Source organism: Loxodonta africana, chromosome X (genome assembly GCF_030014295.1).
Source record: "Loxodonta africana isolate mLoxAfr1 chromosome X, mLoxAfr1.hap2, whole genome shotgun sequence".
NCBI classification, from domain to species: domain Eukaryota; kingdom Metazoa; phylum Chordata; class Mammalia; order Proboscidea; family Elephantidae; genus Loxodonta; species Loxodonta africana.
In genome coordinates this window covers 83,749,455-83,775,398 of record NC_087369.1, presented here as the reverse complement: position 1 = coordinate 83,775,398, position 25,944 = coordinate 83,749,455, and the positions used below count along the sequence as shown (strand labels likewise).

The 25,944-nt window shown below is 37.5% G+C and overlaps 1 protein-coding gene across 1 annotated transcript in view; it reads right to left on the bottom strand.

Annotated features, from left to right (window-relative positions):
- Nucleotides 1–392: 392 nt before the first annotated feature.
- The window catches only part of CHIC1 (cysteine rich hydrophobic domain 1), an 80,613-nt gene continuing 55,061 nt past the window's right edge, over nt 393–25,944 (bottom strand). The window contains exons 4-6 of the mRNA XM_003412718.4: nt 10,548–10,604; nt 10,194–10,253; nt 393–8,761 (exon numbers count right to left, since the gene is read on the bottom strand). Coding sequence (XP_003412766.1) covers nt 8,711–8,761; nt 10,194–10,253; nt 10,548–10,604 — 168 coding nt within the window. The 3' untranslated portion in view covers nt 393–8,710. The remainder of the gene's footprint in view (nt 8,762–10,193; nt 10,254–10,547; nt 10,605–25,944) is intronic.

The following is a 25,944-nucleotide window of genomic DNA, read 5'->3' as shown; positions in this document are numbered from 1 at the left end:
TACAATTGCGTGAGCCATTTCCTTGATATATAAGTCTCTCTATATGCATATTTATATGCTTTACTGGTTTTGCTTCTCTAGAGGACCTAGCCTAAGACAATACCCATTCCAGTGTTCTCTTCATTCTAATACACTGTTACTCTCAAATCACATAAAAATATCTAACATGTACTGAATTTTTGCTTTGTGCCAGGCTCTGGGCTAAGTATTTTACATGTATTGTCTCATTGAATCCTCACAAGAACATTAATAATTTGATACTACCAATACGGTGATATTCATTAGGAAACTGAGACTTAGGTTAAGTAATGTGTTCTAGGTCAAAGAGCTAAAAAAAAAAAAAAACAAAAAACAAACCAAACCTGTTGCCATCTATTGATTCTGACTCATAGCGACCCCTACAGGACAGAATACAACTGTCTCATAGTGTTCCCAAGGCTGTAATCTTTATGGAAGCAGACTGCCACATATTACTCTGGCAGAACAGCTGGTGGGTTGGAACTGCCAACCTTACAGTTAGCAGCAGAGTGCTTAATTACTGCATCATCAAGGCTTCTTAAGTCGAAGAGCTACTAAGTGGCTTAATTCAGGTCTAACACCAAAACCCATTATCTTCACAATTATGCTATACTGTCTGCAAACTGTAAACCATACGTGAAAGAAATTCAGCCTCACTACAAATAAAGGCAGACTAAATTCATTATTAGATACATTTTACTTCTCTTAAGTTAATAAAAAAGGAGCCCAACATTGCCAAGAAGCAGAAACACGCATTGCGAATAGTGATATAATTAGCAATGTAAATCTTAATGGAGAGCAATTTGGCAATATGCATCAAGACATGAAAAAGTCAGACTGCACTTTAACCTAGCAATCCCATTTATGGGATCTACTCTAAGGAAATAATTGTGAACCAAGTAAAAGGTATTTGTACAAAGCCATTGATACTTCTGTTAGTAGAAACCTGGGAATTGTCCAAAAGTCCTCAATGCAGAAATGTTTAAATCCTATCATTACAGAATACAGGAACTATAATCTATGAGATCATTTTGTCCAAACTCCATTTCTTTGCCAATACACCTTTTTTTTTCAGATGAAGCAATTAAGGCTCAACTGAACGAATATTCTGCATTCATCAAACATGATAATGACCATGAAATATAAGGTATGGATAAGATATTGTAGTCACAGCCTCCTATGAAAATGTAATGAAAAGGGGAAAAAAATACATAGTCAGTGAAAAGTTAAATTTCTAGGCCCACTCCTTGACAGCTGTCTGATATCTCAGAGTTACCGCTTAGTTGGTGCCATGCTGGAAAACATTAAGTAGCTTTTCTTGTTATGCTTTTTTGAATTTTAAAAACTTGACATTTAAAAATTTAATCAACTTGAGCAGTAAGTCAAGTAGAAGATGTCAACACTTGAATTTCTTACAGTCTTCTGACAGAGTCAAAACTTGTCAAGTAGCTTTACATTTCAACAAGTTCTTGCACTAAAAATGTATGCTTAGTAAGGTACAACTGCCCTCGGCTACTTGAACTTTATTTTTAATTTTATAGTTCACATGTAGGCATGCAGAGCTGAATGCAAAGTCGCTTAGAACCAACTTCCTACTTAGCCAAATGCCAAACATTGGGCACAACAAAGTCCCCCAAAGCCAACATATAGCGTGAATTACTTACAGGGTCAGGCATAATAGTAGCAAATGTGGGAAAGGACAATATGCAATATACAATTTTTAAAAGGAAACCTTAAGTATTCACCTTATAATGAGAAAAACAGAGAAGGGAAGGAAGATGCACCAAAGAAACACACTTTACTTCATTAACATCGATTTCCACTTTATTTTAATTTTGCATCCTGAGATAATAAAACTTTATATCTGACAAGTGAACAATGACAGAAGCAGCAGTGAAAGTTTCAGAGAGGCAGGTGTCCTTCATTTTGGCACAGCTGTATATAGGCTGAGTTCTCTCAGAGGAGTCACTCCAGTACTCAAGGGAGAAAAATGAATTCATTCCACAGGCTACGTAATAATACAAGATGCATGAATGTTCTTGCTTTGGATGGACAGGTCCACTATTCTTTTTCTGGTAAAGCTGTCCCAACAGGAATCCTCTGCCAAAAAATAAAAATCCTAGACTTTTCAATTAGATATTTTGATTAATGCCCACTTTCTAGCTATGTGGATTTCCTGTTCTTGCAGCCAAGACTCGTATTTGTCTGTGGTTAGTCCAAGGGTGATAAATTAGCTTGTAGATCATATCGTTTCAAATATTTGTAACTTGTTTCAAAGTCCAGGCATTAAAACAATCTTAAACACTATTTGCTTACTAGAAAAATGGAAAATTAAGCCAAGATTAAAAAAAAAACAAGCAAGAATAACAGTAACATTTGAGAAATTATTGCCTTGACTCATCATGTTGAGTTTATACACAGAACCATTTTAACAGACTCAGAAATTGATATTCAGTCCAACACTAGAACATGAAATTATAACACTTTTTACATTTGCAATCCTATGTGTGTATATATCATTTATACATATATATCCAAATAAATTAGCTCAGTCATATCATCCTGAAACAGAAAAAAAAAAAAAACGGAAGGCAAATTCTAACCTGAAGTTATGTAGCCCAAGCCAGGCAAAAGACATACATACACACACACACCCCACAATCCAGCATTTCATTATTCAGGGACAAAGTAAGCAATCTGTGGGGAGGGTCAGATAATCTTAGTTCCTTTACAGTGGCTCCCAAGAGTTTCACTATTATCCCCTCCATGTTTTCAAGTATTTTAGTTATCAAATTGCATGTAATAACAAGCTTTCTCAATTTTTTTCATTAATCAAAGGCATAACTGCCAGTCATAGCTGCTAATCAGCATGCGATAACCAGTGTTAACAGATAAACTTGGAAAACTAAATAAGCAAAATGCCAGGAAATTCCATGTTTTAGTTGACTTGTGCAGCAGGAATATTATGGGTAAATATGATTTCTAGTACATTTTTTTTAATATTGAAAAAGGCTCAAGGATGCTCCAATCTGCCCCAAATTGAGAACCATCTGCTCTTCCTCCCTAAATCAAGTATTAACACAATCACCCATGTTTAACACAGGAAATTAATAACAAAATTTGCTACTGACAAAGTAGACTAACTGCAGCACTCATTCTGTAGGTTATGACTGAGAAAGAAAACAACATGGATTTAAAGGAATCTATTTAGAAATTATACCATTAAGATAGATATCCAGTGTTATCAGTCTACTTCAAAAGCACACTAATATATGAAAAAATCCTCAATTCCCCTGTGAGGTAGGTCCAGATTATTGTCCCCACTTCAATGATGAAGACATGAGGTACAGAGGAATCAAGCAGGAGAGCTAAGAATTAAACTAGAAGTAACTTGGGTTTGAATGCAATACCACTTTCCTTTCCATCTACTATTATCAATTTTTTTCCAAAAGATCTTTTTGAAGGTAACACACTGAAGCAGATGCTGGATAGGTTATGAAACTCTTATCACATAAATGTCAAAGTGGGTCCTCTCGTGTCTCCATTGTTGTCACAGCTATAACTCTTGCCAGGATACCAGCTGGTAGCCGCATAGTCAAATTCCATAGAGGCAACGCCCACAGCCTTTAGTCCTTGGTTCCTAAGGAAACTACATTCATTCTTATCACCATGGAGAGGCTGAGGTCTAGGAGACATCAGGTTCTTTGAGTCTGTGATATGAATACACATCAGCTAGCAGTCAGTTGGCAAATATGGAACTTTTACTAAGTGCAAGGCACTGTGAGTGTTTCCACCAAGGGTAGTCCATCTGAGAATAATCATTCTGATCTTTTTCAGAGTAAAAATTTCCCAATGATTCCCAGAATTACAGAATGTTAGGTGATCTGTACTTTCCTGTCTTCTGATTTTATAGATGAAGATACTGAGAAGTAATTTAAGTGATGCCTGGACACAATATTAGATCATTTCCTCATACAGTATTTATTTGACATAGTCACAGAAAATGGACCATATTCTCAGGTTGCCATCATCAAAACAAAAAGACCAGCTCAGAATTAGGAAAGAATAATTTGGGGCAAGATAAGGTTAATGAGATATGTGTGTGTGTTTATCCTTCAATTAATTTCAGTCATGTAATACATGAACGGGTATTAGCAAAGCCTATTTTTTTTTTTTTCTGTAGAAAATTTTCCAACAGTTCACCATTTTAAGGAGTCTGAACAATGTGACAACTCTTGCAAAAGTTTTTTTTAAAAGAAGAAATTTATAGGCACAAGAGGACCTAATTTAAATGAATATGAGCATCTTATAATCAAATTAGCAAAAAAGTATTTCCATTATGTGAAACTGCTCCAATTAATCAGTGTGCACGATTTCTATATCCTAAGTCCAATAGTAAATCTTAATGAAATAGTGTTTGGGGACTTTATGTTCAAGTAGTGAAGTTTTATTTAAGTGGCAGTTTATTTTCTGTAAGCAAAATAAGGATGCTAATGATTTTCTTAAAGCTCTCATACATTTGAAAAAATCCTATTTGTTCAAAGGCTTACAAGTGTCATTGAACTTAAATTATGAAAAAATAAGAGTAGACTTATTAAAAAATGGTAGAGTATTAAAATAAATATTAATTCAGTTTGCTGAGTGTTTACAGGTCATAATACTATGAATAGTATGTGCAATAAATAAGTGCATCTTAACAGGACTTCAAACACACCATCATCCTTCCAATTTTTACTAGTATTCAAAGTATACAAGTTCATGTGACTGACTGATGTTAGGTGCCAACAATTTGATCTGGACTCATAGTGACCCCATGTGACAGACTAGAGCTGTCCCATAGGGTTTTCTAGGCTGTAACCTTTACGGAAGCAGATCGTCAGGTCTTTTCTCCGAGGAGCTGCTGGTGGGTTCAAACCACAGACCTTTTGGTTAGCAGCCGAGGGCTAATATATCACGATAGGGGGAAAACAAGGAAACAGGCTTTAATTAAAAATAAAAGAACTATAATATGCTATGTAATACTCTTTTATCTACTTGAAAAGGATGATTTTAAATCTAATAATATACTAATTTATTCACTCTGCTTCCTTCAGCATGATATGTTATCTTTGTTCAAAAAAGACAAGGCACTTTTCCATCTACTTCTAAAACCTGTTGCCGTCGAGTCAATTCCGACTCATAGCGACCCTATAAGACAGAGTAGAACTACCCCATAGGGTTTCCAAGGAGCAGCTGGTGGATCTGAACTGCTGCCCTTTTGGTTAGCAGCCGAGCTCTTAACCTACTTCTAAAGTTTGACTATAACGGTCTCTTTCCTAAGTTAACACAGAGGGTAAACAAAACCCAAACCAGTTGCCACAGAGTCAGTTCTCATTCATGGCAATCCCATGTGTGTCAGAGCACAACTGTGCTCCATAGGGTTTTCAATGGCTGTGATCTTTCAGAAGTAGACTGCCAGGGCTTTCTTCTGAGGTGCCTCCGGGTAGATTCAAACTGCCAATCTTTCAGTTAGCAGCTGAACGCTTAACCATCTGTGCTACCCAGTGACTCCAACATAGAGCGTAGGAGGGAATACAGAGTAGAGGACATGTCCAGGATGAAGCTAATAAATCTGTAAATGACTTGCCCATATTTGTTATTAATACTGCACATGCTATTGGCTTTCTGGACAAAACAAGCTTAAAAATGACCAGTTGGGCTAATGTATTAATCCAGAATCTTGGGCCAAATGAGAAGCATTAGAACACAAATTATAAATAAGGAGTGAAACCCAGACTGGAATGAAGATGAAGTGGCACACATCAGGCATCATAGTCCTTATTCTCTGGAGCCTAAACCACCACTATAAATGTGAAGCTGAAAAGAGTTTGAGCCTTTTCTATTTTATTCACAATTTAGGTGTTTAAAAGGGCAATGAAGATGGAGATGCAAAGAGGAAAGAAAGTTAGAGAACACTTTTAACCTGAAGGTCAAAGCCTTGTGAGATTTATATACTTTGGCAAATACATGTTATTTAATCTGGAAATTACCACAGCAGGCTTCATAAAGGAATATTATGTGACAAAGAAATTCAAAATTACTTTCATTAATCTAAAAACAATTTTCACAAAAATATTTTACTAAACCGATGGAAGAAAAATCTAAATATGATCTATGCTTAGGATTAAAAAAAAAAAAAGCCTGAAGGGGAGGAATTAATTACCACAGTGTGTTCTGTCATTTCAGCATTTGCTGCTGCCAATTTTATTTAAGGAATACAAATCCCCAAAAGCATTCCAAAATATCTGACTGGTAAACAGCCCCTTCCAAGGAAACATACTTTGAAAAAGCAGTAATAGAGAAAAAAGAAAACTGAGTGTTTTCTGGGTAGTTCAAGAAAATAACATGAGCCGACTAGCATAATGAACAATAAAATAATATTTAAGAGTGATTAGAGTCTGTTTTAAAATTATGTTTACCTACGCTGTCAAACGGTTTATATGACAACTACTACTGTTACTTGAATCATACTTTGTCACTTCCAGATGCAATCTATTCCTGTCTCAATATTTGTTTAATGGAAACAATTCACCACTTCCTGCTGTTCTTTCAGCAAAAACCAAGTGTGATTTATACATGGTAGAAAAAGTTACTATGACCACCACATGACCAAATTCTAAGTTTACAGGAAGAAAAAATGAAATTTTAATGGTTGACACTTGTATCAGTGATAATTAGAAATTTTGTACTACACTGGAAATCAATTTTGATAATAAAATACCACAGTTTGAAGCATAGATCTGATGCATCAGCTGGCACATAAACCACAGATACAATTTTTTCCTGATCTTAGCTGTAAAACAAGACACTTGTATACATTTCAAAGGTTTCCACCATCTATAAAAATACACTTTCAATTTTATGGCAGGTAGACACATGATATTTGCAGCTATACACAGTATATTAATAGAGATTTTAGCTGGCTGGGTGGCATAGGGAAAATGGTGTTGCACAGAGGAAGGTGGGAAAGTTTTTTTTTGCAAACAATTATAGTTACAAATCAAATAGTGCCTCTTTTTCCCTTATTTTACTGGTCAAGGACTGTGGATTCCAAATTACGCATACATTTTTAAAGTGGCTTAAGAAGTTTTGCCCTTGTATGAAGAAATGATTGTTCCCTTCACTGGGATGAATATTGCCCAAAAGTTTTACTAAAAGAAATAAACGATGACAAATAAAATATTATTCAGTCCCAGATACTTTTAATTTACTTTTAGCACTATGATTTACAAATAATGCCTACATACAGGCATATATTTGCATGTGAATTAACATGATATAAACCTTTAATTACATTAAAATTTTAAATACTAGCAGAATAAGGGTGTGGTACTCTCACTCAACTGTGAAGAGAAATACCCACACGGCAATGAAATGGACATGTGTGGTGAATTTATAAGTAAAAATACCTTTGTCTAAACATTTGTCTTCTCTCTTTCATTAATAATACCAAATGTTTAAAAAAGATCCCCAAAAGAGGATTTAGAATATTCTGTCAATTATGAACAAGCTACCATACCTTCTTTAGGTGCAGCTTCTCAATTAGCTTTTTTCCAAAGCAGAATATCAGAATTCCAAAAGGGAGTTAGCAGTGGCTTTCACAGGGGTATAGGCACCTCCTAGGACATTTAAAATCTCCAAATACACCTTAAAGGGCATACCTGTGTATATTTTCAGATGAGAAAAAGGATACATAAGGCGAAATAAATGAAGGATGGTAAAGCTGTGAAATACGTCAGATGCCAAAGGAATTCTTTTGGAGGTAGGAGTGGGGGACAAAACGGGGATTGTTGAATTAAATTAAAAAAGGGGGGGGTTCTTGGTTTCGGGTGCAACACAGAGTATCTGAGACAACAACTTCAATTTTAATCCACTTGTTACAAAGGGCAATCCTGCCCTACACCTGACATTTTTAACATGCTTATTATGGCTCTGCCATAAAATGGCATGTTGACAGCCTATACATTCAAAAGGATGCTTGCAAACATCATTCATATTAAAATCTATGCAGAATTGTCGGCAATACATTAAAAGTAATATTACATTCTGTAAACCATGGCATATCATATTTTTACATTATGCAGAGACAATATTTACAAGTCTTTAGATGTTTAAATATTTTATCCATTAACGCAAGAGATAATTTAGCAAAGTGCAGGACAAAACAGGTACTCTTATTTGAATGTTCCTTAAAAGCAGATTAGAGCAAAAACATTTCTAAAAGCTACCAAAAGCTTATTTAAATATACCCAGTGAGGGATTACAGAGCATAAGTAGCCTAGAAAAATGATGCATAATTAGAAATAGTATGAAAATTAAGAGGCAGCATGCTAGAACAAGTTTTTTTTTTTTTAACATCAGCACTGATGTTTTATCTTTAGTGGTAACTATATATATATATATATGCATATATATGTGTCAGTGTATACTTATTTAAAAATTAAATGTGCAAAACACAAGCCTCATTTAACATAAAAAAGATGTGCAAATTTTCTTCTTAAACTAACACAAACAAAAGAGCAAGGAGAATATTCTACCATTATAAAGAATAATCTGAACAGGGCAAAAAGAGACCATCTTCATTCTAAAATCATCTACAAGGCACTAAGGGTAGGAAATGACAGGTAACACAGAAGTGACTGAACAAAATTCCTCAGTCAGGTCGGAATATGGGATATTTTGGTAAGAATTCTATTAGTATTACCTGTAAAATAAAAGGAAACACGAATATATTGATAAAATGATTTTCATTTAACATAATTAATGTATAACCTAGAAAGTCTATGATCATTTCTCACAGGACTATATTTTGATCCTGTGCTATAAAGTAACTGAAATATATAAAACAGGGTTATATGAAGAACTTACCACAAATTATTTTTAGGTTGAAAATAAATTTAGCAAATATAACCACTTACTGTAGCAAATCCATGGCACTGGGTTGGGTAGCAAATAGTTTTTATTGCCTGATTTACAATAAGCATTTGTTTAGGTTCAGAAAAGCAAACACTATTACATTATTATGCCCCTCCCATTTTTCGCAATGGGATTAAAATTTGCAAAACAGATAAGATACTTTTATCTAAATGTATGTAATTTTCAATTAAAGCAGCTGGTATTGGTTGAGTATTACTATCTTTTACAAGTTATTTGTGAAAAATAATAAAGTATCCAAATGGACTGATTAAAACATTTTAATGATAGACAGGTTTGGAAACAGAATAAAAACAATCTATTTTTTAATGTTCTATCTACAGTAGATTTTAGATTTGTGGTCATTTGTACTTTTTCCCTAAAACTATTCAAAGGAGAAAGATACCATAATAATCCCTATTTATGAGATGCAAACAGAATATTTTATTATTAAATATATGCTACACGTCAGCAACTTGAGCTTAAAACCAAAAACCAAACCCAGTGCCATCAAGTCGATTCCGACTGAAAGCGACCCTATAGGACAGAGTAGAACTGCCCCATAGAGTTTCCAAGGAGTGCCTGGCGGATTTGAACTGCCCACCCTTGGGTTAGCAGCTGTTAGCACTTAACCACTATGCCACCAGGGTTTCCAACTTGAACTTAGAGAAATTTAATATTCTTTTGAATGTTAATGATGCTGAATTTATCACATTGAATATATGTGAATCTATGTTTTATGACTAAGATCACATAGTCTTCAGTAAAATATTTAGAACTTACAGTTACTTCACTCAAAGTTAAAGGTTAGCCAAGAAAAAAGAAAAGGCAGAAGTATGAAATGAATGCAGAAATCCAAAGTCAATTCATATCTTATGCAAGTTTTTACAAGATTATATTTTGGAATGTTTTGTTCAGAGTAGCTATTCCCATCACCATATACTAAGGTTTGCACCTGTGTTAAAAGGAGACTAAGGCAGTGCAATGTTTTTCATTCGAGCATATTAGCTGAGACTTATGCAAAATCTAAAGCATTGCTAGCTTTCAAGATATTTTATGTTGGCTACAAATTTAAAGAAGGTGGAAATCTCTAGGTTCTACCTGACAAAGTTCAGGCTGAGGAGAAAAAAGGTAGAAGGAAAATCTTACAACGATAAATCAAATAAAATGTTATATTTAGGATGGAATCTAAATCATGTAATGAAAAACAGCAGCATACTTACATACTCCATCATATTGCTAGTTTCACATTTCCTTTTAGTCAACTTCCAGTGCAAAGCAAGCTAAGAAAGTAAAATGTATTAAGTATTGTGATATCAAGTTATACCAATTACAACCTCTACAACCAATTACAACCTCTTGAATAAGTCACTGAAAACAATCCAGAAGAAATATAAGATACAAAACACAACATTTAAAAATCCTTGTAAAGAATATATATTAAAAAGTATTAGTTCTCTAATTCATTCCTTTGCTACTTGAAAAATTTCCATTTGGTACTTTTTTCCAATTTAAAATGCAAATATATAAAAAAACCTTTTTTTAAATGGGGCACTTATTTGCTTAAACTTTCTTACCTTGTGATATAATCTGTTATTTTCCCATTCTAATAACTTCTGAATTGATCTTCTGGTCTAAGAGAAAGGATCAACAGTTGTTACAAGATGAGTTGAGGAGCTATATAAACTGTGTGTATCTATATTTTCTGCTTACTTGTAAGATCACATTATTTTTTCCTCTTGTTTTTCTATTAGAAATCAGAAAAAAGCAACGTAAGAAAAGAAAACGCCAAAATAGGAGCAAGGTATTATATAACTATTATAGTCACAAGATTATAAGATTACATACATATATGTATACATATATAGGAAACCCTGGTGGCATAGTGGTTAAGAGCTATGGCTGCTAACCAAAAGGTTGGCTGTTCAAATTCACCAGGTGCTCCTTGGAAACTCTACGGGGCAGTTCTACTCTGTCCTGTAGGGTCGCTATGAGTCGGAATCAACTTGACGGCAACGGGTTTGGTTTTATATACAGAGAGAACTGCCAGCCAAAAGGTCGGTGGCTCAAATCAACCCACAGGTGCACCAAAAGACAGACCTGGCAGTCTGCTTCTGAAAGGTCACAGTCTTGAAAACACTATAGAGCAAAGTTCAACTCTGACACATGTGGAGTTGTCCATGAGTCTGAATTGACTTGACGGCAACTAACAACAATAATATACACTACATGTTAGGAATTAAAAAAATATTTTATTTATTGTGTTTTTGATGAGTTTACACAGCAAATTAACAATTTATATACATATTGTTCACTGACATTGGTTACATTTTTCACAATGTGTCAGCATTCTCATTATTTCCATTCTGGTTGTTCTGTTTCCATTAATCCAGCTTCCACATTGGCCCTTCTCATTTTTGGTTTAGGGTAAATGTTTACCATTTGGTTTCACTTAGATGATTATTTAGAAGAACACAATACTCACAGGTGGTATTAGTTATTTTATTACCCAATCTGTCATCTGGCTAAACGGTGACCTCAGGGAGTGGTTTGAATTCCAAGTTCAAAGGGTATCTCAGGGTGATAGTCTAGTTCCGCTAGTCTCTACTGGTCCAGTAAGTCTGGTCTTTTTTTCAGGAATATGAGTTTTGTTCTACATTTTTCTCCCATTCCATCTGGGACTATTTATTGTGTCCCTGGTTGGAACGGTCAGTAGTGGTAGCCAGGGACCACGTAGTTCTTCTTGTCTCATGATGGTGAGGCCGTTGTTCATGTAGACTATTAGTCCTGTAGACTAGTTTCTTCTTTGAGTCTTTGCTTTCCTCCTTTCTCTTTTGCTCTGGATGAACAGACCAATAATTTTATCTTAGATGGCCACATGCAAGCTTTTATGACTCCAGACCAAACTAGGATGTAGAACATTATTTTTATGAACTATATTGTGCTAACTGACTGAGTTGCCCCATAAGACTATGGTTCTAAGCCCTTAAACCCAGTAAACCAATCCTGTGAGGTGTTTAATTATGTCTAGGCAGTATCTATAACTGTGCCCCTATGTGCTTTATTTTACATATGAATATATATGCAGCACACATGAATACACACACACACACGCCTACAGATGAACCTATACATGCACATTTGTATATTCATATGTGCCTTCCTATACATATATATGCACACATATCTATCTATGTAACCACACACATATTTTTAGTTATTATTACTATTGTTGCAAAGTTATATATATCCTAGGTCCATTGTATTTGATAGAATCTCTCTAAACAATACCAGATGGGTAACAAATAGATTGAATTAGTAATTAAAAATCTTTCCACAAAGAAAAGCCTGGGCCCAAGATGGCTTCAATGGCAAATTCTACCAAACATTAGGGAGAAAAAATACCAATCCTTCACAAATTCTTACAAAAAATAGACGAGGGGACATTTCCTATCTCATTCCGTGAGGATATCAAAGCCAGAAAAAGAAAGACATCACAAGAAAACTAAAGATCAATATTCCTCATGAAATGCTCTCAAGAAACTAGCAAACTGAATCTAGCAACATATGAAGAGGATTATAGATCATGACAAAGTGGGATTTATCCCAGGAACATGAAAATAAATTAGGATAATACATTATACCAATAAATGGCAAAAACCACAAAATCATCCTAGTAGACACAGAGAAAGCATTGGACGAATCCAATTCTCACTCATGATAAACACCTCTAAAATACTAGGAGTAGAAGGTGTTATGGATTGAATTGTGTACCCCAAAAAGATATGTCGAAATCCTAACCCCTGTACTTGTGAACCTGACTGTTTGGAAAAAAGTGTCTTTCTTTGAAGATGTTAACAGTTAGATTCACATGCACTTATAATGGAGTAGGGTAGGTCTTAATCCCATCTGAGTAGTTTCTTATTAAAGGGAAAACAGAACAAAGACAGAAACACAGGGAGAAGACACTATGTGAACATGCTTCTGTAAGCCAAGGAATGCCAAGAATTGCTGGCAGTTACCAGATGCTAGGAGAAAAACATTGGAACAGTTCCCTTCTCAGAGCCCTCAGAAGAAATCAAGATGGCTGATAACCTGATTTGGACTTCCAGCCTTGAAAGCCATGAGACAATGAATTTTTTTTCTTTAAAATCACCCATTTTGTGGTATTTTTTTTACAGCACCCCTAGGAAACTAAGGCAGAAAGGAGCTTCCTCAAACTGATAAAGGCATCTATGAAAAACCTACAGCTAGCATCATATTTAATGAAAAAAAAAAAAAAACCCAAACCCATTGCTGACAAGCTGATTCTGACTCACAGCAACCCTACGGGACAGAGCAGAACTGACCCATAGGGTTTCCAAGGCTGTAATCTTTTACGGAAGCAGATTGCCACATCTTTCTCTTGAGAAGTGGCTGGTGGATTTGAACCACTGAGCTTTTGGTGAGCAGTTGAGCACTTAACCAGTGCACCACCAGGGCTTCCTATATTTAATGAAGAGAGACTTGCCCGTAAGATTGAGAACAAGACAAGGATGCCTCCTCCCACCACTTTTATTCAACATTCTACTGGATGTTGTAGCCACTGCAATTAGACAAGAAAAACAAATAAAAGACACCCAGATTGGAAAGGAAAAACTAAAACATTTTTCATTCACAGATGACATAATCTTGTATTTAAAAAACCCTAAAAATTGTTCTATAGCATCTTGGAACAAAATGTTCACTAATGGTAGCTGGGCACTAGCCAGTTCTAGTCTCATGGCAAAGGAGGCAGTTGTTCATTGAGGTAATTATCGGTGCCTTCGATTTCCTCTTTCTATTCCTGTAGTCACTGCTATAAATATTTGATACAATTCCCCAGTGAAACCATCCTTGCCCATGACTTTTCTTTGTCGGGAGGTTTCTGATTTTTGATCCAATATCTTCACTTGTTATGGATTTGTTGAGATCTACTACTATTTCTTCTTGAGTCAGTGTAGGAAGTTTCTGTGTTTCAAGGAATTTGTCCCTTTCCTTTTTTTTTTTTTATCTAATTTGTTGGCATGCAACTGTTGACAGTATTCCCTTAAGCAACAATCCTTTAAATTCTGTAGGATCAGTTATAATGTCTCTAATTTCTAGTTTTAGGTATTTGCATCTTCTCTATTTTTCTTTGTTAGTCTAGCCAAAGATTTATCAATTTTATTGATCTTAAAAAAAAAAACTTGTAGTTTTGTTAATTCTATTCTCTATTTCATTTATTTCTACTCTGATCTTTATTAATTCCTTTCTTCTGGTAGTTCTAGGCTTAGCTTCTCTACCTTTTCTAGTTCCTCTGGGTGAGAGTTAGGCTATTGATCTGAGGTCTTTCTTGTTTTTAAATGTAGACATTTATTGCTATAAATTTTCCTCTGTGTACTGCCTTCACTGTATCCTGTATGTTTTGGTATGTTGTGTTTTCATTCTTGTTTGACTGTACATATTCTTTTTCCTCTTTTGATTTCTTCTTTAACCTACTGGTTGTTTAGTAGAGTGTTATTTAGTTTCCATATATTTGTGTATTTTCCAGTTTTCTTCCTGTTACTAATTTCTAGTTTCATTCCACTGTGATTGGAGAAGAAACTTTGTATTATTTCAATCTCGTTAAACTTATTGAGGCTTGCTTTGTGTCCTAAGATACGGTCTATCTGGAAAATGGTTCGTGTGCACTGGAGAAGAATTATATTGTGCTGTTGTTGGATGGAGTGTTCTATATATATCTGTTGGGTCTAGTTGGTTAATAGTGTTATTCAAATCTTCTGTCTTTTATTGATATTCTTCTAGCTGTTCTATCCATTATCGGAAGTGGTACTTTGAAGTCTCTATTATTGTAGACCTATCTAATTCTCCCTTCAATTCTGTCAGTATTTGCTTTTTAAATTTGGGGGCTCTGAGGTTAGGTGCAAAGTGAAAGTTTACAGCACAAATTAGTCTTTCATTCAGAGATTTATAAACAATTTTTTTTGTGACATTGGTTGCAATTCCCACGACGTATCAACACTCTCCCCTTCTCCACCCTGGTTTCCCTATTACCATTCATCCAGTTTTCCTGTCCCTTCCTGCCTTCTCATCTTTGCTTTTGGGTAGGTGTTAGTCTCATTTACATGACTGAACTAGGAAGCACATTTCTCACGTGTGCTATCGTTTGTTGTATGGACCTGTCTAATCTTTGGCTGAACAGTGAGCTTCAGGAGTAACTTCAGTTTTGGGGTAAAAAGGTCTCCAGGGGCCAGAGTCTAGGGGTTCCTCAAGCCTCTGTCAGACCAGTAAGCCTGGTATTTTTTTTGTGTATTTGAATTTTGTTCCACATTTTTCTCCTGCTCTGTCTGGGACCCTCTATTGTGATCCCTGTCAGGGCGGTCAGTGGTGGTAGCTAGGCACTATCTAGTTGTTCTAGGCTCTGGCTGGTGGAGGCTGTGGTACTTGTGGTCCATTAGTCCTTTAGACTAATCTCTCCCTTGTGTCTTTGGTTTTCTTCATTCTCTTTTGCTTTGGATGGGATGGGACTATGTTCACTTTTTTATGCTTTTGTCATTATAATGCCTGAAGGACACACCAGTTGTATTTGCCAACCAAAATTACCTTAAATTTGATCTTTGACCTTGTCTAGACATTTCCTTTAATGGAAAAAAAACTTCCCCCATTTGTACACCTTCAAGTTACTGTCTAGTGTCCTTACTTTACCTTCTGGAGAATTCTCTTTAGCATTGCTTGTAGGGCCAGTCTCATGGTAACAAATTCCCTTAGTTTTTGTTTATCTGGGAATGTCTTAATTTCACCCTCAGTTTTGAACAGCAATTTTGCTGGATATAGTATTCTTGGCTGACAATTTTCTGTCAGTACTTTAAATATGTCATCCTGCTGCCTTCTTGTCTGAATGGTTTCTAAAGAGAAACTGGCACTTAATTTATTTGAGGACTGCTTGTATGTGATGAGTCAGATTGACTCGGTGACAATGGGTTTGGTTTTGGTGTATCATACCCAGCTGGAGCCTCCACTGCTTGATAGCTATTCCTCTTTTGTTTTTAACAAAAACAAAACTTCACTTCTCTCTTGCTGCTCTCAATATTTTCTGCTTGTCCTTGGTTTCTGAGAGTTTGATTATAACATGCCTCAGGGTTACTCTTTTTTGATTTATCCTACTTGGAATTTTCTGAGATTTTTGGATGTGTAAGTTCCCATCTTTCACCGTATTGGGAAGTTCTCAGCCATTATTTCTTCAAAAAATTTCTTTCCCTTTCTCTTCTCCTTCTGGGACTCCCATAACTGATATATTATTCTGCTCGACGGTGCCCCACAGATCTCTTAGGCTGTGTTCATTTTTCTCATCTCTCTCTTTTCTTCTCAGACCAAATAATTCCAATAGCCCTGTCTTCGAGTTCATTCTTTCTCCTGCCAATTCAAATCTGCTGTTGAGCCTTCCAGAAAATCGTTCACTTCTGTTATTGTACTTTTTAGCTCCAATATTTATTTTTTTTACAATTTCTATCTCTTTATTGAAATTCTTGTTTTGTTCTTGTATTGTTTTCCTGTATTGTTTAGTTCTTTTTCCATGTTTTCCTTTAACGCTTTAAGCATGCTTAATACTGTTGTTTTAAAGTCTTTGTCAGGTGATTCTGTTATCTCATTTTCCTTGGGGACTCTTTCTACCCCCTTATTTTGATCTTTTGTATAAGCCATCCTTTCCTGTCTCTTCATATGCTTTGTGATTGTCATAATTGGAACATTAATCCATTTTACTGTGGTAATTGGAGATTCAATTCTTCCTCTTCTCTAGGGTTTGCTCTTCTTTATTAATGTTGTTATTATTACTTTAAATTACTGAAGGTTGAAGTTCTCTGCTTCTATTTCAGACTCCCTATCTAGGTGCACTTGTTATTCTCCCTTCCCTATTAGTCCTCCCTGCCCAGGGATGCAAGCCATCACTGTTTCACTTCTAGGTATCCTGAATGGAGATGTTGGCCATGTTACTTCAGCACCAAACACTATGGTTTGTAGCATGTGGCATTGTTTTCTCCCAACCAGACACTGGGTATGCTAGTTGCAGCTTATGTCTCAGGGTATTGTCAAAAACAAAAGAGGAATAGCTATCAACCAATGGAGGCTCCAGTTGGGTATGATATCAACAGAGACAGACCAACCATAAGCTTAATAGGGAAATCAGGGTAAAAGAACGTATTACTCTGGCACCAGACTCCCCTCCCCAAGCATGCTGACCATGTCCCTCTAGCACCCGCCTCCTCATTTGGGATTACTGGCTTTCTTTGATTGCTCACCACAAATCTGCCCCACTATGAGAACTGGTCGTACAACTCTTGCACTAGGCCCCCACTCAGGGGTTGCAGCTGTCACAGACACACTATAGATCCTCTCCTGGGAGTATAAGTTGGGCTACATCAGTCTCAGAGTCCCACCCTGGAAGCAGCTGTTGCCAGTTCACCATATGTCCTTATTTTCCAGGAACCCCAGTCTAAACTGTGCTCACCTAGTTGCTTATTCCCGGGACTCATGGTAACTCCAGTTTGTCCTAGGCTCACCTAGTTTCTTTGTCCCAGGTCTTTCTGCCCAATTATTTCAGCCTGGACTGTGGCCCCCCTGCTGCTCTCCATCCTGTGGCTGACCACTCACTTACTATGGTCTGTGTTGAGCCCACTACACCACTCTTTATCAGGACTCATGGGAATTCATACCTGGTTTGTGCTCACAGAGCTTTTATGTCCCAGATCTGCCCACTCAGATGACTCGGCCCACACTTTGTCCTTCACACCTCTCTGTCGCAGGCCTACCTGTTCGCACACTGTGGCCTGTACTGCACCTGCTGCATTGTTCTCATTGGAAACTCCCGCCTGAGTTGTGCTTACTGGACCTCTGTGTCCCAGATTCCCCTGAGCAGGTATCTGGGGCCATGCTGTGCCCTCCACGCCTCTTTCCTGGCCCACTTGTTCACGTGCTACAGCCTGCACCATGCCTGCCATGCTGTTCCTTCCTGGGAACGTGGGAGCTCTCATCTACGCTGTGATCACCAAGCCACTCTGTGCCAGGTCTGGTGTCCATTGTGCTCTCTATGCTCCTCCAGTCCTGTGCTCCCTGCCCAAGATCACCAGCTGAAGCCACTCCAAGATGGCTGCGCTGAGTCAGGGAGTGGAGTGGGGCGAGGACACATCATGAACCCCCACTCTCTCTCTGTATGATATCTTTTTTGTGATCCAGTATCCACTTTGTCCCTCCACTCTTTTAATTGATGTCTAGAGTTCCAGGATCATCAATTTAATTAGTTTTTGCTTGTTTTCTTCTAGATTTGTTGTAGGGTCATGGGACAGCGAGACTGCTTATGTTGCCATGTTGCTGTGCCATCCGACAAATCAATCTTAAAAAGAAGGACCAAGTTGGGGAACTTACATTTCCTGATTTCAAAACTTAATATGAAACTGCAGTAATCATGTCAATGTGGTACTGGCATAAGGACAGAAATATAAAGCAATAGAACAGAAATGAGAGCCTACAGAAAAGCCATTATGTTTACGATCAACTGATTTCAGACAAAGGTGCCAAGAAAATTAAATGGAAAAGAAATAGTATTTATAACAAATGGTGCTGAGACAATTGTATATCTACATGAAAAATGATGAACTCAGTCCCCAATTCACACCATACACAAAAAATAACTCAAAATGGATCAGAGACCTAAACATAAGAGGTGAAAGTATAAAACACTTAGAAGAAAACATACATATAGGACTAAATCTTTGTGATACTGGGTTAGGCAAAGCCCTCTTAAATACAACCCTGAAAACAGATGGAAACAAAGAGAAAAAAAAAAGATAAATCTGACTTAAGTAAAACTTAGAACATTTGCCCTTCAAGACACCATTAAGAAAGTGAAGGCCATTCCAGAATGGGCCACGTGAGAAGCTTGAAGAAACCTCTTCCTTGGGGAGACAACTATTAAGCTGAACAATATTAGCAAAGATCATCATTCAAAGTCTTCAAAGAATGATCAAAGGGCAAAATTGAGAGGCATTTATTCTTTCAACAAAATCTATGGTAAGTAGGTAAGAACAGTGGGAGGCCTTTGTATTGCAGCTAGGGAACACACCCATCCCTATCTCCTCCAGATCCTTGGAGTGGAACAGCTATTCTGGGTGGTTCCAGTAGACAGTGAACATAGACAGAACCCATTTGCCACAGCTCTGTGGCAAATAGATATAGGCCACAGAAGGCCTATATCAAGTGGATCTTGGTAGCTGGGCAGCATCCATTTCCTCACCCCACTTCTGCTATATGGGAGGATACAGGAAGGGCAACTGTTTAACAGTGCAGAACCCCTATCTGGCACATATCTGTGTTGCAGGAGAGCTGCTGTAGTTGGCTTGGCAGTTGAGAGGCAGTACCTATCTCCCACAGAGTCCTGTGGCAGACCTATTCTAGGTAGATTTGACAACTAGTGAATACCAATAGATCCCATCCTCCCTAGTTCTGGGCTATTTAGGATCGATACTGGGTCCTGGATGCAGTCATGGGACGGCACCAGTTCTAATCTTATCTTCTAACAGCTCCTGCTCCATATTCCCCATTCTATGCCAAGTCTGCACCATAGCACAAGAATTTTCTTGAGGACTAGAATACAACTCAAAGTCTGGCAACCCCCGCCCCTCCCCCAAAGGGCTCAACTTAAATTGGTTCAGACTGTGCAACAACTTATACCTCAGGAGCACTGTCAAAAACAAAAGAGGAATAACTATCAAATAATGGAGGCTCCTTTGAGTTGGAATCAACTCGATGGCAGTGGGGGTTTTGCCAGCTGGGTATGATACCAATAGAGGCAGACCATCCATAAGTTTAATAGGGAGATCAGGGTAAGAGACAGTCAATGAAAGCCCAGTCAATAAATAGTCTTCATTGAACTAATCCATGTAAGGCATTAGACAAACAAACAAGAATAATAAGCTCTGGTTGTGGGGAGGGGTGGTAGTAGATCTGAATACAGGGTGTCTACAATGTATTATATAAACTATCCAATTTTAAACAAAAAATTAGGAGACATTAAAAACAACAGTAGAGAATGACTCACATGCAAGAAAATAAACAGGCAATAAAATCTTCCTTTGAGTGGGCCCAGATGTTGAACTTAGCAGACAAAACATTCAAAGCAGCTATTGTAAGTATGTTTAAGTCCAAAGGAAAACATATTTAAAGAATTAAAGAAAGGTATACTGACAATATCTCATTAAATAGAGAATATCAACAAGAGACAAATTATAAAAATGAACCAAATGGAAATTCTGGAGTTGAAAAGCACAATAACTGAAATGAAAAATTCACTAGAAGGCCTCAACAGTAGATTTGACCTGGTAGAAAAAACAATCAGTGAACTTGAAGATAGATTAATAGAGGTTATGCAATCTGAAAAACAGAGAGAAAAAAGTATGAAGGATATTAAACAGCGACTCCAAGAAATGTTACACATAAGTAGGTAAACCAACATATGTGTAACGGGAGAACCAGAAAAAAGAGGAGAACAAGAAAGAAACAGTTGAGGAAATAATGGTTGAAAACCTCCCATATTTAATGAAAAGCATTTATCTAGGCATCCAAGAATAGCCACAAGGAGATCCACACAAAAGACATCATAGCAAAAATTCTGAAAGCCAAAGATAAATAGAAAATGCTGAAATCAACAAGATGAAAATGATCCATCATGTACAAAACCTAAACCAAACCAAACCCGTTGCTGTCAAATCAATTCCAACTCATAGTGACCCTGGTAAGATGGAGTAGAACTGCTCCACGGGGTTTTCAAGGAGTGGTTGGTGGATTTGAATGCTGATCTGCTGGTTAGCAGCCTAGCTCTTAACCACTGTGCCACCAGGGTTCCCATCATGTACATGGAAACCAAAATAAGATTAACAGCTTGAATTCCTATGAGAAATAATGGAAGACTGAAGACAGTGAGATAAGGTTTTGAAAGTGTTGTAAGGAAAAAGAAAATTGCTGTCAATCAAGGCTCTTACATGCAACAAAATTAATTTTCAAAAATGAAGGTGAAATAAAGACATGCCCAGATAAACAAAAACTTTCAGCATCTGCTGCTAGCAGACCAGATAAGAAATACTAAATAAAGTTCTACAGGCTGAAAGCAAGTGACACTAGATATTAATTTGAATCCATACACAAAAATCCCCAAAACTCTAAGAAGCTCAACAAATTACAAGTAGGATAAACTCAAAAGATATTCATACTGAGACAAATTATAATCAAGCTGTTGAAAGAAAAGGACAAAGAGAATCTTGAAAGCAACAAGACAGAAACAGCTCATCAGATACAAGGGATCCTCAATAAGATTAACAGCCTATTTCTCATCAGAAACCACGGAGGTCAGGAGGCAGTAGGTTGATATACTTAAAGTACTAAAAAAAAAAAATCAAATAAGAATTCAGTATGTAGCAAAACTACTGGAGAAATTAAGACATTTCCATATAAATAAGGGTTGAGGGGGTTCGTCACTATTAGAAATGACCTAAAAAAACCAACAAAACCCAAACCCGTTGCCATTGAGTCGATTCTGACTCATAGCAACCCTATAGGACAAAGCAGAACTGCCCCATGGAGTTTCCAAGGAGCACCTGGTGTATTTGAACTGCCGACCTTTTGGTTAGCAGCTGTAGCTCTTAACCACCATGCCACAAGGGTTTCAAATGACCTACAAGAAATACTAAAGGGAGTCCTTCAGGCTGATAATGAAAGGATACTAGATGGTACCTTGAAGCCAAACTACAAAATAAAGAACACTGGTAAAGGTGACCACATACGTAAATAAAAAGCCAGTATTGTATTTTTGGTTTGTAACTCTTCTTTTATGCCTATATGCGTTAAAAAACAAGTGCATAAAACAATAATTATAAATTTATGTTAATGGGCACAAAATGTACAAAGACGTAATTTTGACATTAATAACATAAACAAGAAAGGACAAAAATACATTTAACAGCAGAGTTTTTGTGTACTATAGAAGCTAAACCCCTCACCCTCCCCCCAAAAAACCAAACCTGTTGCCGTCAAGTCGATTCTGACTCATAGCTACCCTATAGAACAGAACAGAACTGCCTCTTAAGAGTTTCCAAGGGGTGGCTGGTGGATTTGGGCTCCTGACCTTTTGGTTAGTAGCCATAGATCTTAACCACTGTGCCACCAGGGCTCCTAAGTTAGTATGAATTCAAACTAGGATATTCTAAATTTAGATATTAATTGTAATCCTCAGGGCAACAAATTAAAAAATGGCTAAAATATATAGAGAAAAGGGACCAAGAAGGCAAATGGTACACTACAAAATTTCAATTAAGCACAAAAGAAGGTAGTAATAGAAACAGAAGAAAAAAAAAAAAGACACACAGAAGACGAATGGCAAAGGTAAACCTTACTTATCAGTAATTACTTTAAACGTAAATAGGCTAAACTTTCAATTAAAGGCAGATTTTTGAAAAAATTAAAAAAGTGATCCATCTATAGGCTGTATATATGACACTCACTTCAGATCAAAAGACACGAATAGGTTGAAAGTGAAAGTAGGGTGTCACAGTAAGGGTCCTCTAGAGAAACAGAACCAATAAGATATGTGTGTGTGTGTGTGTGTGTGTGTGTGTGTATCCATTTATCTTGAGGAATAATCCATTTATTTTGAGGGATCGTGGGAGGCTGGCAAGTCCAATGCGTGTATGCAGTTCAAGTAATGGGCTGGAGATGCCTGCAGTCTTGTCCCCAAATCCACAGGTTAGATGACAGAAAAAGGAAATAATTCGGGGAACATATCTAGTTATACTCTGGAGGTATAATATACTCTAGTAAAAACTCTCTTTTTGCTGTTAAGGTCTTCAACTGATTGGTTTAGGCCCATCCACACTATGGAAGGTAATCTGCTTTGCTTAAAGTCAACTGATTTATTCACATGTAGTTCTTTATAACAGCAGCTAGACTAGTGTTTGACCAAGCAACTGGGCACCGCAGCTTAGTCAAGTTGACACATAAAATTAGCCATCATAGTCCACCTCCTGTCAACTTTGTACCCATAGACATCTCCTTAAACCATACTTCATCTCCAAATAAAGACAATAACAAAGATATATTTCAGCCTAATATGATACAACTATCCTGCATACAACTGAAAATGCACTAATCCCTTTTCCATAAAGAATGTAAAGTAAATGTATCTTATGTTTTATAAGTAATAAGATATGGAAGAAAATGAATATATTTGTGTGTATATATATACACACAAACATATTCATAATAAAAGAAGAAAGAAATACTCATTACAATTCCAATCCTTGTTTCTGCAACTGGCCATGTGGTCACAGCTGGTATTTAAAACTACGTTCTTCCACTACTCATACCATATTCCCTTTACCCTCAGCAAGCACCTCAGTTGGTTGTGGTTCTCTCTCTGCCTGGTGAGGAGACTCAACTTTCATTCCTGAAGGGTCTTGGCCGTTCATGGTCCTGCCTGAATTGGGTTGTTATAGTTCTATTGACCTTACTCACTGGGCATGGCAGTACTAAGAAATGCCCTAAGGTATCTTATGTATTTCAGACATACATTTATTTAACTTCATTGTATAATAACAGTCCATTAGTAATCAGGATCAATTGCACCAGCAAGTACAGCAAATCCGTTTTTTTGACTGTTCGTTCAGAGGCACGAAGAGCACAAAATGGCCAGGTGGCATTCTTAACTTCCAGTTTAATGGAATCATTGTGTCTTCTGGTGGAAGCATTCCTCCCTTAGGAACTAAGACTAGTAGACCAGCAAAGCGTACGATCATGGGGACGGAAAGCAAAAAATTTGTCAGTGGATCATTAGGGTACTAGACAATGGAGACACTCCCATTTTTACCCCTTGATTCCTGGACTCATGAATCCTGGCTAAGGGAGAAACAGCACCATATATTGGATGCTAAATTAGAGCATACACAGCCTCCTGGAGGACACTGCCCCAGCCCTGCAAGGCACTGCCACTTAGCTGGTAACATAACTGAGTTTTCAAAAGGCCATTCCACCATTCTACCAAGCTAGCTGTATCAGGATGACAGAGAACATGGCAAGATCAACAAATTCCATGAGCCCACTGCCACACTTCATTTGCTGCAAAGCAAGTTCCTTGATTAGAAGCCATTCTGTATGGAATACTGTGAAGGTGAATAAGGTATCCTGTAAGTCCATGGGTGGTAGTTTTAGCAGAAGAATTGTATGCAGGGAAGGCAAATCCATATTGAGACTAAGTGTCTGTCACACTAAGAATAAAATACTGCCCTTTCCATGATGTAAGCAGTCCAATGTAATCAACCTACTACCAGATTACTAACTAATCATCCTGCAGGATGGGGCCATACTGGGGCCTCAGTGTTGGTCTCTGCAGCTGGCAGATTGGCCACACAGCAGTGACTGTAGCCAGGTCATCCTTGGTGAGTGGAAGTCCATGTTGCTGAGCCCATGCATAACTTCCATACCTGACACTACAGCCACTTTGTTCACAAGCGCATTGGGCAATGATAGGAGCAGCTGGGGAAAAAGTTTGACTGATATCGATAGAATGCACCATCCTACCCACTTGATTTATTTAAATCTTCCTCTGCCAAGGTCATCCATTAGTGAGCATTCACTTGAGACACAAATATCTTCACTTCTTTGACCCTTTCAGAAAGGTCTATCCATAATGCCTCTTCCCCACACTGCCCTTTCACCAATTTTCCAATCATCCTTCTTTTAAGTCCCTGACCATCCAGTCAAACCACTGGCCACAGCCCAAGAATCAGTATATGTTTACACACCTGGCCATCTCTCCTTCCAAGTAAAATGAACAACCAGGTGCACTGCTCGATATTCTGACCACTGGCAGGATTTCCCTGCACCACTGTCCTTCAGGGAGGTCCCAGAAAAAAGGCTGCAAACCAGGCACGAGTTTTCTCTTCCTCAGTCAACTGATTGTAAGGAGCTCCCCAGGAGGCCATAAGTGTAGACTGGAGGAAGGAAGGTAATGTGACAGGAGTGGGGACCATGGACATTTGGGCCACTTCCTCATGTAACTTACTTGTGCCTTCAGGTCCTGCTTGCGCCTGATCTCATATATACCATTTGCATTTAATAATGAAGTGCTGCTCCGCACGTCTGAGTTTATGACTCTGCGGGTCAGACAACACCCAGTTCATGATGGGTAGCTCATGCTGCCTTGTGACTTGGTGGATCATGGTTAAGCATTCAGGCTCTACTAAGGCCCAGAAACAAGCCAAAAGCTGTTTCTCAAAAGGTGAGTAATTACCTGCAGAGGATGGCAGGGCTTTGCTTCAAAACCCTAAGGGTCTGTGCTGTGATTCACCAACAGGCATCTGCTGAAGACTCCAAACAGCATCTCTATGTGTTACTGACACCTCAAGCACCACTGGATTAGCCAGATCATATGACCCAAGTGGCAGAGCGGCTTGTACAGCAGGCTGAACCTGTTACAGAGCCTTCTCTTGTTCTGAGCCCCACTCAAATAGAAGCTTTTTCAGTCACTTGATAAACAGGCCAGAGTAGAAAACTCAAATGAGGGATATGTTGCCTCCAAAAACCAAAGAGGCTCACCAGGGGTTGTGCCCCCTTTTAACATGTAGGAAGGGCCAGATGCAACAACTTATCCTTCACTTTAGAAGGAATATCTTGACATGCCCCATACCATTGGACCCTTAGAAATTTCACTGAGGTGGAAAAGTGTCTGAATTTTTGTGGGAATGTCTTACCAGTGAGTCTAGAGTCATTGACACTTCTTCCTTATTTAGTCCAATCAGCACAATGTAATCAATGTAATGGACCAGCATGATATCTTATGGAAGGGAAAGACAATCAACATCCCTGTAGACTAAATTATGACATAAAAACCTGTTGCCATTAAGTAGGCAGGTCAGATGTCAGGCTGTTGGCTCA